General features: G+C 35.2%; 1 protein-coding gene across 5 annotated transcripts in view; it reads right to left on the bottom strand.

Annotated features, from left to right (window-relative positions):
* CD36 (CD36 molecule (CD36 blood group)) overlaps positions 1 to 15,560 on the bottom strand; it is an 83,649-nt gene that overhangs the window by 32,524 nt on the left and 35,565 nt on the right. For 4 of the 5 annotated variants that reach the window (XM_087444203.1, XM_087444110.1, XM_087444172.1 and 1 more), the window contains one exon: positions 5,154 to 5,360. In XM_087444203.1, coding sequence (XP_087300329.1) covers positions 5,154 to 5,273 — 120 coding nt within the window. In that variant the 5' untranslated portion in view covers positions 5,274 to 5,360. Of the gene's footprint in view, positions 1 to 5,153; positions 5,361 to 11,564; positions 11,584 to 15,560 lie in introns of those variants that run through there. The other variant, XM_087444222.1, reaches the window with a different exon arrangement.

Here is a 15,560-nt window from a genome sequence, read left to right as displayed (position 1 = left end):
GAAATATTATAAACATGTATTATGAAATTAATATAACTATAAATTAATTTATATTATTAAAATATGGACTATTGATTCAAAAGTCTAGTCATTTTAAAAAACATAAATAATTATTATTTCAATTTATTTTATCTGAAAGCACTTTTAACAAGCTACTAAAGGATCATTCTTTTCAAGAATGGGGAAAGGAAATGATGGTATAACTGAATGATGGTATAATTGAACATTAGCCTTTTAATAGGAAAAAAAAGAAACCTTTATTTCTCTTCTTGGTGTTCTATAGTTAATATCATAGTGAAATTAAATTAAAAATTTTTAAAAATTACCTATGTTATACAATATTCACTAAACATTTACCAAGTGATATTAACAATGTCAAGAGATTAATTATCTTTTGTAAACGATGGCAGAACCATGACCTTTTTCCAAAGTCCTTTGGTAGTCTCTACATTTCACATTCAAGGCAGCTCATGCCATTGACTTTTAGTCTCCCTAGTAAGATTGCATAAACCTGCTGGCTCCACACAAATCTATTAGGAATCGTTGTAAAAATACTGGTAGGAAAGTTTTCAGCTATAATCCATAAAAAGCATGAAGTCTCTGAAAATCATCCCTTGTAAATAAAGAGTAAAAATATATATATATATTAGAAGTAAAATTTCTGGACTACTTTAGACCATTTCAAATACTGGTGTCAGAGTGCCATCTTTTAGAATTGGTAGGTATCATAGAGTTCCACCTCTATACTTGATAAATGAGATAACAATATGAGATGATTTTCTGATCTTTTTCAATTAAGCACTTTCTTTTTTTTTAAATGGTGCTTGTATACAGGTAATAACTTTCCCAATTTGCTATAAGTCAATTAAATGAAGAAAAGAATCTTCAATGAGTTTCAATGGTTTCAAACAAAAACTGCACAGCACTAAAACGTATCCGTATTTGTATAATACCAACATGAACTTCAGTGCCCCTGAGGCAGGGGTAGGAACCTTGGTTCCCTGGGTTCACATGTAATTCAGAGATACGCCTACTATAAAATGCCAAACAGATACATATACCAATCTTATCTTAAAAATAGTTTTGTAAACTAAAGAAAAAAGAAACAGTCTTATAGAAACAAAGAAAAAGTCATAGCATTTTTATATGACTAAAATTGACAAGGTCAACACGGCTATATGGAAATCTGAGAGCAAAATCAGGCTTAGTCTTAAATGTACCACAGACTCTGACCATTGAAGGGATTCTGATGGTAAGTCTTAGTCTATGGATATGGATATGTTGCTAGGAGACAGTGTAAACCATCATTTAGTAGTTTTTTGGAACTCATTCTTCCCTCAAATTTCAGATTTGTACCTCTTCCTTCTCAAGTCTAGATCCATACCACTGCCTTTTATCTTGTAAAAGATTGCACAGATAACCCTCATTTCAAAAACAAGGGAAAATGCTCTATTTCTTTATTTCATCCCCCCTTTATTACTCTACCCTACTGAAATTATACTTTCAAAATCATTAGTGACCATGTTCTAACCATTATTTCCTTGATTTTCATCTACATGAAAACGATTTATTCTCTTTTCTTGAGTGCTAGCCTTCTATTAACTTGCAAAAAATTATACTCTTTTGTTTTTATTTCTTTCCCTTTTCTGTTTTTTTCTTCCTACCTCTGAATTCTGCACAACTCCCACAGTAATCTCTCTGCTCTTTTGTCTCTACATTCAAACTCTCTAGAAAGCAAATCTACTGTTTAGTTTTATCTGTGGTCTCTATAGTAATGATCAAATCTATTTCAGTTCTGACTTTTGAAATACATACTGATGTTCATATCAAACTTAGAAAACCTCTGTATTTTATTCTCTTAAGGTATACACTTCTATTGGTAACTCAACTGGACTTCCAGTTTGTTATTTTTACTCCTCTCTCTCCTAATTTAGTCCCTCTATCCAATCTGCCATTGCATCCCGTCACCCATCAGTTCTTTCTTTGTACTCCACCACACTAGATGGAAGTCCCTTTGTTATGTAATGTGCAGACTGTGCAAAGATCCTTCTAAAAGGGAGTCTTAAATTCTCCTTGCAAGTGGTCATGTCCTACATAGTTTTTCCTTGTTTTCTTGTTTTTGGTCTCCTTACTTTCCAACCCTTTCTATTGTAGAAGCATAGTGTATAAGACTGTATCATCTAGCCTCTGCCTTCAGATTGCCTAGGTTTGGAAACTGATTCCTCCTTCTCCTTTTGGCTAGGTGAGTTGGTAAGTTGATTTAAAGTCTTGTGACTTTATGGGCCGGCCCCGTGGCTTAGCGGTTAGGTGCGCGAGGTCCGCTGCTGGCGGCCCGGGGTTCGGATCCCGGGCGCACACCGACGCACCGCTTCTCCGGCCACAGCATGGCCGCATCCCACATACAGCAACTAGAAGGATGTGCAGCTGTGACATACAGCTATCTACTGAGGCTTTGGGCGGGGGGGGAATAAATAAATAAAATCTTTAAAAAAATAAAGTCATGACTTTAATGAGTAAAATAATAGTACTTTCTCATAGATAGTTGTGAAGATTAAATGAATTAATATGTATGAAGATCTTAGTAACACTAAATAAATGCTAGCCATTTGATAATATCGATCTCTAAATGCAGGTTTTGTTATGTCTTATACCTAGTGAAAAACATACACCAACTACTATTGCCTATCACATCATCAATTAACTATTCTGCCTGATTTTCAAGCTTCCTAAATCTGAGCCCATGTTGCTTTTCCAATCATCTCTCTTGTTAATCTCATATTTTGGCACAATCTCTATATTCTTCCGGCCCTCTTCACAGCATTTAGTTGCATTTCCACAATCTTTTCCACACCATTAATCAGTCCTTTGACACCTTTATTATAGCCCTCTTTGGACTTGGAAAATTCTATACTTCTTCAAAATCCAACTCAAATCCCACCTTCTTCCTGAAGTTATTGAATACTCTGAGATTTCTCTTTCTAAGTAGCACTTATTTTTCCATACTATACACTCTAGAATTCAATTCTAGTCTCACAGCTCTCTCTCTCTCTTTTTTTTTTTTTACAATGTGCTATTCCCCAGTTAAATCTTATGCTTGTTGAGATAAAAATGTATTTCACTGTCTCTTATTCACTATACAAAAGCAAATTTTGATGTCTCAGAACTCTTATTTTCTCATGATTAACTGCTATGAACTGAGGGATAAATATTAAACAATTAAAATAGATGCTAGCACATCACATGCCATCTAACAGAGTCTATATGTACTGATATTGCTGAATGAAGAAGGAAAAAAAACACATGATCAGTTACTGATCATCAATTATGTATCAGAAAAAGTAGTCTTCATCTAAAATGCTGTGCACTGGGAGATTATTGTGATTTTTCTATTCAGCAGACTTTTATAAAAGCTAAGTTATAGTCCATGTGGTAGCACAGACACTGATCCTGTTCTCCCTCCACAGAAGATCCAGAAAGGAAGCACAGTTGATAGAGCAGGGTGTTGGAGCAATGGCAATTCCATCTCACACTATTAGATAAACCCTACCTCACCATCACTTGTCTCTCTCTATTGGACTATATCAAAATTAATGTCAAGAAAACTGGGAATTCCAAGGCAAGGGATGACTCAATTTACAATATTTTTTTCAGTGAAATGCATGGGGTTGAAGATCTCAATCTATTAGCAATAGAAAAAATAGAAATGACTATATTATTGAGCAAATGTAGCATGCAGGTATAGGAATTATTATCTTAAAAATGTGCCATTGTCCTATCTTTTATAGTAAGACAATAGCTATAATGGTACAGTGAGATGATTTCTTTTAATTTTAAAACCTTTAGCATTTTTAGCTAAAGAAAGGAACATCAGAAAATAATACCTTCTTGTCATGAGTAACTAGATTTGAAATTAATTCTTCATGTTAATTTGTCAATTAAGTCAATGCTTCAGTGAAATAAAATGGTAATTGTTTATATTCCTAGTAAGAGCAAAATATCAAACACAGATGAATGGATGAGAGAGATAAAGGTCTTGGGAGTAACAGAAATTTCAGTATGAATTGGTAGGTAGGTCTAGTCCATTTTATGATTCAATTCTTGTTCTCCATTGTGCCCTATGCTTATTAACCCTCGGTCTAGGCCATTGACCTCTGGCCAGGCTGAGAGTTGAGGTCAGCACTTCGATATGTTTCTTTTGGCCAATGTTATGTTTAAAAAAATAAACATATGTGCCTTCGGGCAGGGCACACACTCGAATTCACAATAGTTCCTGTTCTTCGTGTTATCTTGTTCTTGGGAGCTTCACTTATTTTTTTTTTTTTTAAATCCGGTCTTCAAACTCCTGGAGCCATTGGAATTTCCACCCCTTGATTTAGGACTTCAGCAGACGTGCTTCCCATTCTAGTCTTTCCTCTCTCTATCAGTGAAAGTTGGTGAGGGTGAAGCTGATTAGAAGGAACTAGGATGGGAGATGATTCTAATTTGTTGTGCAAAACCTGTCTATCAAGTCACTCTAATTTTAGTTAAAACTATAGTCAACTTGTTGCAAATATACTGGGATATGTCTTATATAACATTTCTAACAGTATTTTCTAAGAGTCAAATATAAAACTTCATAAATGGAAAGTATTTATAAGGCAATCGTATATTATTACGCGTATCCTAAAGAGTGGTAGTTTGCCAAACAAAAAAAAAATTTACCAGTTTTACCAAAGATTCCTGCTTCAATATTAAATCATGTTTGTTACATATATATGAAATATGATTTTACTTTTCTCAATACTAACCAAAGTGCAACTACTTTTATAAATGTACCCTCACAAAATACACTTACTTATTTCTCATTCAAAAGCATATCAACATACTTTTTGGACATAATTAAAAGCACTATTTCTACTAACCTGCATACCTATAAATAGCTTTTATCAGAATTTGGATGTTTATACTTAAGATAGCAATGCATTCATGTTAAATCTGCATTCTACTTATAACATTTCTCTATCATGTAGAGTTGCAGTGTTCATAATCACCTTAATGTGGAAGACACACAATTGTCAGTTACCATGAAATATAAAACAGGCTCCCAAAGCAAAAAAGGGACAGAAGATAGAAGGAATCAGGAGGACAAGAAATATCCTTTAGACTGTTTGTACCTTTTTAATTTTCTTCTCAATAAGCATGTCCCCAACTGGCATTAGAATACCTCCAAACACGGCCAGGACTGCACCAATGACAGCGCCTGCGATGAGCCCACAGTTTCTATCACAGCCCATTTTTCTTGTTCAGGGGAAACCGAGGTTCAGCACCCGCTCCTTTCAAACTCCCAGGTCTGATTAAGGCAGTTTCCAAGAGGTCTGGTTCTATCATTAGAAAGAGATCACAAAACAAAAGCTTAAATATCAGTATAAAAACATCAAAGTACAAAGAAAACACACAATGGAAGCAGATCATTTTGCCAGCTACAAACAAACAAATGCTTTTCTTTTTAAGAAACTGACTTTCCAGGTCCTCCCCTTTCTTGCTTTTAACTATCTACCAGTGGTAGAAATAATAAATATTGTCACATACAGCATATCTTCAAAATTCTCTTCTTTGTAATTTTCTTCCTCTGCGTGATTAACATAGTGGAATCTTATATATGGAGAACACTCTCACTGTGGTCTCCCCCTCGTCCACCTTCCCTCAGCCTGGGACACTTGGCTGCATCCTCACCCTCTCCTCTGGCTCTCCCACCAACACAGCCATCCACACCCTCCCCGGAGCTCTCCTTGCAAACTGAATGTGGGGAGACTGATGTCTTCTCCATCTAAATACCAGGCAAGAATGGTGACAGACGTTTTCTTTACTATACACATTCACAAATTAACAGCAAGATGTGGATTTTACAGGAAGTGATCTGATGAATCTCAGAAACAATCAATTCTTCTTAACCATTTGTAAGCTATGTGTTAAAACAAAAAAGCATGGGTAAATTGGGAAATACACTGTCAGAAAATTAATACTAGAATACTCTCTAATATCACCAAAATTATACTCACTATTAAAAGAAAATCCCATTTTCGTGAACGCTAAGCTCATGCCTGAATTGTTTCTTACAAATAGTGTTGAAAACTGAAATATTTTAAAGAAGTGTGCTTCACTTTCAATTTCATTGTTAATAATTCACTTTTGGATAGGTGCAAACAATTTGAAGAAAATATATATTGTAGAGAATGCTTAGTTTTAATGCTAGGCATTGCTTTCTTAGTATTCTCAAATTTTTTTTTTTACATTTTCAACTTCAGTATTGTTCATTTTGTCACAAGCAATTGATTCATGCCAATTCTGTTAAAATCAACTAGTTTGTACTGGTATGTATATCACCAAGTCAATCTTATTTTTTATATCTTTGTATAATATGTGGTTATTTCCTAAAGGTTGGACGAAAACGATTTGTGGAATGAGTGGATCTTATCGTAACAAAGTTAATAAGAATTTATTCTAATATTTGAAAACACATTCATTTGAGCTATTTTGGTTGCAACTGCATTTTTCTTTCTTTTTTTCTTATTTTTTGTGAGGAAGATCAGCCCTGACCTAACATCCATGCCAATCTTCCTCTTTTTGCTGAGAAAGACTGGCCATGGGCTAACATCTGTGCCCATCTTCCTCCATTTTACATAGGACACCGTCACAGCATGGCCTGACAAGCAGTGCATCAGTGCGCACCCGGGATCCGAACCCTGGGCCGCCAGCAGTAGAACAGGTGCACTTAACCACTACACCACGGGGCCGGCCCCGAAAGTGCATTTTTTTAAATGGGGTTGACTTGACATTGATGAACAGTCAGTACATGCTTTGTAGCTTACAAACAAATATTCCCTACTTCAAAATGCCCATGGCCAAGGAAAACATAAATGCCCATGGAATGGAGGCTACAGACAAAAAACAGGCACACACAGAATATTTTTGTGAACATTGTCAGCATAATAATAAAAATGATATTTTGTTATGGTCTCAGATTTTCCCTCCACAGCTTTGTTGTAACTGAAGTACCACTTGTATGATTTTATTAGTATTTATTTCCACTTGAGGAACCATTTAGTTTTTCAAATGTATTAGTTGCATAGCGAAGAAAATAATGGTAAGAAAATAAGGAAAATAAGACTTTTCCCCAAAATGGAGAAAGATAAATGTTACAAAATTTTTTTTATGGCAGTTTAGTTTTACTCTTTCTTATTCTTTGGGATTTCCTTTTACGTATGCCTTATACCTAGGATACTTCCACTTAAATCAGGATGCAACAAACTCATTCACACTGAGTCCTGGTAGTTAAGAAGCTTGAATAGTCATTAGTGTCACATGTTTTTTCCAATGTAAATGAAAAAGACATAAGCCTAAACAAGTGATTTATTTTTCCAGTGGAAGTCTGTGTCTCACTGAGCAAGTGGGGTTGGCTTTTTATTAATTGCTTAGGGGTAGAGTGTGGAGAATAGCTTTCCCTGACTTCCGAAAACATGTAGCATGTTATCTCCTCTGGCTTTGGCCAGGGTTGTCATAAGGCAATGGAATAAGTTATTTAAAGCTGATAATAAGGATTGGATATTATCAAGTAGAATTTCCTTTGCAAAGTATAATTATACAGCACCTTAAAATTTTCTTGCAACATAATCTTTTAAACAACCATAATAACTGCTAAGTAGAGAATATCATCCTGGTGTTCTGTATACTGTTAACAAATAATCACATTCAGGGTAGATTATTAAGTAATATTTTGCTGAATGCCCATTTTATAGACCATCCCCCAACTCTCATTTGCAAATTATGCTTAAGGTAGCCATCAAAATACAGGGAACCAACCTGGTGTAATTGAGGTTAGTAGACAGACCAAACCAAAAACGGATTTGCCACTCTCTTGCCAGGTGAGCATGGGCAAGCCACTTAATCTCTCTATCCCTCAATTTCCTCATGTGTAAAATAAGATGCTAAGATGAGATCAGCAGTTTTGAATTTAAACAGCTGAACTGGTTCTTCACTCAGATTCTTACATGGAAGACCAACAGGCAGAGTGATTGTGATTACAGCAGTGGCAGGAACCCAGAGACCCTGGTTCCTAACTCGGTGTCCCCACTCCCACATGATACTCCTCTCTCACCTTTAGGAGCTCTAGGAGAATCTCTGCAGAAACCTATATCTTTCAAACCCATTTAAAAATTGGGACAGGAAACCCCCAATGTCAAATTCTAGTTTTGTTTATATGACATCGTGAATCTATTAAAAAAATACAACTTTCTTGAGTCTATAGGGATAGCAATTATATCCTCTCAGTTTATAGATTATAAATCCTATTCCTTTTGTAGAATTTGTGAGTGTATCTTATTCCCTTGGGCTATCTTTGAAAGAAGGAAGAATAGTTTTTCTTTTTCTGCTGTCAAATCAACGGAGTGTTTCTAGAATGAATTTCTGAGCATTATGCCTTTCCACTGTGTTGGAAACCTGGTAGTAGAAACTGGGAGACTGAGCTATAAGAAGCCTCTCCAAAAAATAAGTCAGAATACCAGAGACAATTTCCAGAGAACCTGTGATGATTCCCCTGTGTGGAGAAAGCTGTGTTCCCTGGAAAACTCCACCCAGAAAAGGCCTGGCCTAGAAGCAATATTTCCTGGGACTTGAACTACAAAACTGGAAGAAGTTTCAGATTACAAGGGTACTTGTGCCATTAAGGAGTGCCAGGACCTGGGTGACATGTTCTTACTCATGAGCAAGTGTCTCAGCTTTCCCATTCTATCCATAAGCCTTCCTTCTACTTTTCCTCAGACTAGAAAACCAGACCACACACCTCTGTTTTCCACTACACGCACTTTGTTATTCTTTTGATACAGTCTTCCTTACCTAATAAATATAGTATCTGCCCACAAAACCCATTATTGGAATTTTGGGGGGTAATTAATTAAATAACAAGTTGAATATGAATGATGAAAGTTAGCTTTCAAAACTAAAGTCTTTTTCACACTCTTATCCTACCCCATATCTAGATGTGTTCACAAAGCCATGATTTCCTAGACATGAGAAAGTTCCCAGATTTGAATCCAAGCTGGTTGAAATGGGTGTAATCCATCATTTAAATCCAGTTATGTTTCATCATGTGGAAAGAGAAGGTCATTAGACCAGTACCTTATAAACTTCTGTTTAGAGAGAGATTCTCGTTTTGAATTAGATTTTACATGGAATCCCAATATATAAATATAGTGAAAAGACAAGCTATTTTGATAAAAGAGGGCAGGAACTGTGGCCCTTCCCCTTCCAGTCACACCTCACTTGGGTTCTGAGTCACCCCCACAGAAACTAAGGGCTCTGCAGAAAATTTTTAAATAACTAGATTAGGAGATCTCTAACATCTTTTCAAGTTACCACAATCCTTTTAATTTATATGTGGATTTCCATCCTATCAGAATATACTGGAGGTAAAACTACATAATAGAAAAAAGTTTATAGACGTCTATAATATAAAACATAATAATACTCTTCACTAAATTATACTTTTGAAATAATACAATTTAAAATTTATTTTGATGGTAGTCTTAAGAAATTAAAACAATAAGTACATTGGACCTCATATATTATGCTAAGGATCCCTCTAGAAACAAGCCTATCGTTTGGAGTACTTTTTGGAGTACTTGATTACAGGGATTACTACAGGTTTGAAATCATTCTCTTAGAGTCATATGGGTTTAAATAGGATTATCTAGAGCCATTCTTGATCTTTGAATCCTAAACAGAAATGCTATTATCTTTTTTTTTTCACCCCAAACTCTACTATAAACAGCAAGATACTACATGATTTGCAATGGTTAAGATTCTGGGCTTTGAAGTCACTTTAGGTTCATTTCTGGGTCTTAATATTACAGTTTCTCTGTGGCTCAATTTTCTCTAAAATGGGTATATTAGACATCAAATAAGATAGCCCACATCAAAGAAATATATATAGTTTATACAAATAGGAATTATTATTTACAAAACAGATTACAATAAATCTAACGAGATAATTTATTCTTTTTATATATAGGAACCTAGAATATCATGCCAATGGAAAGGCAGCTACTAGCTTAGAACAGTGCTACTTGAAAATTTTAGCCATGACTTGGGCCAGTGAAGTAAAACACCTTGTGACTAAGTTAGAAAATAGTTACAGAATTAGTTCCTTTAGGAAGGAAACATCACAAGATTCAAACGTGTTTGAGTAAACATGGCCAAACATTTTCACAAAAAATAAGGGTGGCAAGTATAACTTCCAAGGTAAATTACAAATTTTTCAGTACACTCTGTCCAAGTACCTCTCCAATTATAATTATGATACTCCTCCCAGGCTAACTTGTTATCTGATGATTGTATATTTGATTTATTGTTCTGGTTTAATAATGATTCAGGTAAATGAAAAAATTTCTACATATTTTTTCTCTCATAAAATTCAATGGACCACTGGACTCCCTACATAATAAAAATTTTTTAAAATTTCAGTTTAGTTATTTTGTGAACCAATATTAAAAGCAATGTTTCTTTCAGATTAAAAAGACATTACTAACTTAAAACCACATAGGAAACAACTGAAAAGTACATGCAAATATTTTAAAAACATCTTTCACTATGTTACTTGATAATTCCAGAAAGTGTTTGAGATTTACTCTAGAGAATTTATGCCCTTTATAGTTGTGTATAAATTCACTTACTATAATTAAATTGAAACTTTCAGTTTCTCCAAAATGATTAATCCTTTACTTAAACTTGGTATCATCATTCAAGAAAATAATTTGCTGACATTTGTAATAAGCTTCCTAAATAGCCAAAAATATTAATTTGGTTTATTTTTATTTTATCAAATTTTACATAATTTACACTAATTAATTAAATCTAGAATCATGATTTGTAATTAATATAATTTACCATTCCCAGCAGCAATTACAATATCTTTTTTTATTTTTAAAAAATGCTTAATAAAAACATATACAAAACATACATTGCCGTTAACAATGTAGATAAAGTCAGGTTCATCAAAAATTGTGCAATTCCCATAGAAAATTAAACAAACTAATGACTGTGTAAAGTAATAAGTAATTAACAATTGCATACTAGAGATCATGTGGATATAAGAGTGGAAAGTTATTTATAACAACTAATCTTACTATATTGATTTTTATTTATGATGATTTTAATTCATAATTTAAATTAAAAATCATGTGTAGCCTAAGTATACAATGAAAGTTTTACAATAATCAAATTGGATTGAAAATCATTTTAAATATTAACAAATGTTTACAGATAAACATAGATTTTAAACATCAAGAAGTGAAATGTCATTGACCACTGCACAGTCTTAATATTTTTTAAACATAAAATGTAGTAAGATTGATAACTTGGAAAGCGACGCAAACCTAATTTTTAAATAAAGCCCAGTGACTTTAAGACAATAGTTAATGCTTTTTGTTGTTGTCATTATATAACTTCTTACTAGTGTTTATATAGTAGTGTCATCTATCATTTGGAAGATAGAAGTCTTTTTCATTGAAAAAAAAAATCATATGACTTACCTTTAAAAAGATTAAGAAGAATTTTTCAACCAAATGCTCCAACATTTGAACAGACAACTCCTAGTAGAACCAAATGGTATTCTGCAGAAAAACCTTGCACTGAAATCCTCATTACATAAAGTGTGTGAGTTTAAATATGCTTTAAAAAAAAAAAAAAAAGAAGACTACACTGTCAGATCCCAGTGAGTGGTTTGTTGCCAGAGGAACTGAAAAAACAAAAAAAAAAACCCACACACATCACACTACTAGCAAGGCCCTTAAGGGTCTATTTTGGGGTCTGGTGAGGACCAATTATCTACATCTGAGAGACCCAGCAGCCTTTTTGTTTTGGCCGTTTTCCTGTCCAAGTAAGTCAGAGGCCAGAGAGACAAAAAAAAAACTGACTTGCTGAGCTGCCTCTAATATATTCTGTTTTATTACACAATCATTATTCTAGATGATGAACTGGATCAAGGGTGGAAAGTGTGACTTGGGGAGAATAATTAGAGTCTCACTTCTCCCTGCCATGACTTAGCTTGCTAAACTCATTTCATGAAGTTGAAATACAATGCATTTTTCTATACAGCATTAATCTGAACTGTGTTGAGACGAATAATTTTGAAAACAGCTGGAGACTGTCAATCAGCAAAGATGACAAACAGACTTTAAAAAAAGAAATAGCCTTTTGTTTCAACTGAAAGTTCTAACTGCATATCATTTTCTGTTAATATTACAGAAGTTGCATGAGCACAGCAAAATCTTCCCATGAAAATAAAAAGATTAAATTTCTCTTAAATTTCTTCAATCAAAATACCACTATTAAATAACATTTAAATAGAATTACTCTTTAGGATGACCTTTTAATACAAAAAAGTATATACTTAAGTTACTTTAAAAGAAAGTCATTATTTTTAAATCTAATAAAAATAGAAGGCCTTCCACTTTGGGGAAAAGAAAGACCCTCAATATTAACAATCTGTTCTTACAAAGCAATTCTCGGAATCATACAGGCAAAAATCAAGATCTTCAGGTTAAACTGTCATCTATCAGACATCCCAGCTGAAAAACTGCCTCCAGGTCAACCTAGAAATAAAGCAACCCAACGACAACAGGCAGAATATATTTAGTCCATTATATCATATTAACCCAGTCCTTATCACTGGAGCGCTGTGCTGTCCCTTCGGGTATGTGGTGAATCCTTCATTTGTCAGCAGTGGAGTACAACTGGAAAGGAATCTGAGCTCTCTTTTTTTTCTTCAAGCATTGCTTTCCTTTTCCAGGGTATTTTTACTGACACATTTATTTAAAAATTAATAATAAGTTATAAACTCCCTTAGGTAGATTGGGATTGTTTTTCAAATTTCAGACCACTTAATTAGAATCAAGTGGAAATGGCCTTGTGTAATCTCATTTTGATTTATGCTTTTCATTTTAAAAGAATGACTTACAGAGATTTCAGAAACCTTAAAAAGATGATTCCCTTGTAACTGTGACCTTTTATCTTTGTGATATTAGTAAAAAGTTAGTATAATGGCTAATTTAATAAATATTTTGATTGAGAACATTTTATTATATTTAAGCTGCTTTGATATATTTTCTTCTCAACCTTAATTCTCATATACACACACACACACCCCAATACGACAATTCAGAACTAGCTCACCAACACAGGAGTTCAGATAGGACCTATTTTAAAGAGCATATTTTAAACATATTGAAATGCTGGTTACATTATAACGAAAATATGAAGACTATTAGAGAAAGATATTTCAGAAAAAAATACATGCAAAATCAATGCCTAAATTGACACTGAACTTACTGGGATCACTATTTAATCAGTAGCCTAATGCCATCCAATCCTGACTGTCTCTGGAGAGGAAAATGTCACATTCTCCCCTGAGCAGTCCAGAGAATCAAACCTACATTCCCTGAGGCCGCTGCTCAGCTCAGCGTTCAGTCCTACAGACAACAGGTCCTGGGGAGCTCAGCACACAAGACCCGGAAAGCCCACAGCCAAGTAAAATCTGCAACCATATGTTTAGATTTTGAGCAAAATATACACCCTGAGCAATAAGACAGAAAAATGCTGCACCCATTTCAGAGTAAAAAAGGTTGGGGTTTTCATTTTAAAACGATTATGTACCCACAATATTGTGAAGGGATGTGTTTTCGGTGAGGGTATCCCTTGCCTGATGGAAATCTACAATGGTGAAACCAGCAAACAGTTAGCCATTGATGATTAAGCAGCTAGTAACTATGGGGGATCGGAACTGGTGACCTCAAAATGTGTCTCTGCCTGAAAGACAATTTGGCCCCTAGCCCCACTAACTGACCAAAGGAGTTTGGGATGGGAGGACTGCCTCCAGAACAGGCCATCAACATAGACATCTCCAGGTACCTTGAGAGTCCTTGCTAAGCCCATTCTTAGTTCTGGTTACCCATTGTAAGAGACATTTACATTCGTAAAGGAAATCTCCATTTGTAAAGATATCTTCTTCCCTGTACCAGGAAGAAAGCAGGGGATGGCCTTACCCAGAAATTTATCAGAACTGAAGATGAGGACTTAGATCTGCATGATAAATTTACCCATTGTTAACTGCCACTGTTTAGGCGATATGCTATCTGCCATCCCCCTGGAGCCAGGGTCACCATGGTAATGGATGTTTGAGCTATTTTTTTCAGGAATTGAACCCCTTGTTCACTTCAGGCTGGATTTAGACCACCAACCTGTCAACTGGGCCCACGCAGACATATGTCCCATTAGCGACCTTTTGACGTCAAGAGGTTGGAACTCCACCCCCAGGGCATGCTAATGCTGCCATTGTGTGAACATGCATCTTAGAAAGAGGCATGAAGCCTGACTGTGCTTTCATAGATCATCAATTACCTCATCTCTCCTCACTTACAATCATTTCAGACCACCTTGCCCCCTACCCCATCAATATCCCTGAGTCCCTATTTTCAGGGAAGCGGATTTGAGATTAATTCTCCCGTTTCCACACTTGGCTGCGTTGCGATTAATAAACTCTCTCTCTCTCTACAATCTTATCATCTAGGTGATTGGCTTTCTGGGCAGCAGGCAAAAACAGACTTGGTGCAGTACCAATAGCACTAGATAAATGTAGGAGAATGAAGGTAACAGTGTTCGGTATACTCAAGACAGCTCAGACACAGCTCCTCGGAAACTTTTTTTTTTTTTGGTGAGAGACCATATAGGGTTTGGAATCAGACATAAGTGAATCCTGATGTTACCAGGCACTAGTTATATTGACTGAGGTTAGGAGTTAAATAACTACTTAAATCTGATTTTCTTAATCAAAAAATGGGGAAAACTAACTAAGAAGGTGATAATAAGAACTAAATGAGGCTTGATGCGGGCCTGATTACAAGGCCCTCAAAGGTGCTTCCTTCCCACAGGCCCCTCCCTCTCTCCCTTCCCTGCTTTGTTGTCTGCAGATTACACAGTACCATCAGACGTACATTTGACTCATGTACCATCAGACGGACATTTGACTCATGTTTTTGTCCTGCTTCTGCTTCTGCTAGAATGCTGGCTCCACGAGGAGGGGGACACTTGCCTGTTTAGTTCACTGCTGAGTTCCCAGAGCACAGACCAGGCTCATGCTGGTACTCAGTTGAATGAATGGACACACACAACAATGATCATAACCGTAATAATATTCTGAAAAGAGTGAGGATGACCAGAAATCAGAGGTTATTATGCTGCTTGTTCATACCATGATTATGCAATGGTTTGGTGGGGATGAAGAGCATCTGCTATGAAAGTGAATGGACCCGAGTTTGAACTTGGAAATCATCACTTCCTCGAGTGTCTAACTTGTTGCTAACTACTTTACCTCTCTTAGTCACAGTGGAAATATCTCCCTCTCAGAGTTGTTGTAAAGATTGAGAGTGATAATATGAAGGACTTAGTGCACAGCCTGACATATAGTATTTATTTAATAAATAATTGCTATGGTGATCATTGGCTATTAAGCAAATTTTTATTTTAGGGAA

This window comes from Ceratotherium simum, chromosome 1 (assembly GCF_057802395.1).
Source record: "Ceratotherium simum simum isolate JZ-2026a chromosome 1, ASM5780239v1, whole genome shotgun sequence".
Classification (NCBI taxonomy): Eukaryota; Metazoa; Chordata; class Mammalia; order Perissodactyla; family Rhinocerotidae; genus Ceratotherium; species Ceratotherium simum.
Note: the sequence above shows the minus strand (reverse complement) of the source record. Positions and strands in the feature narration are given on the sequence as shown.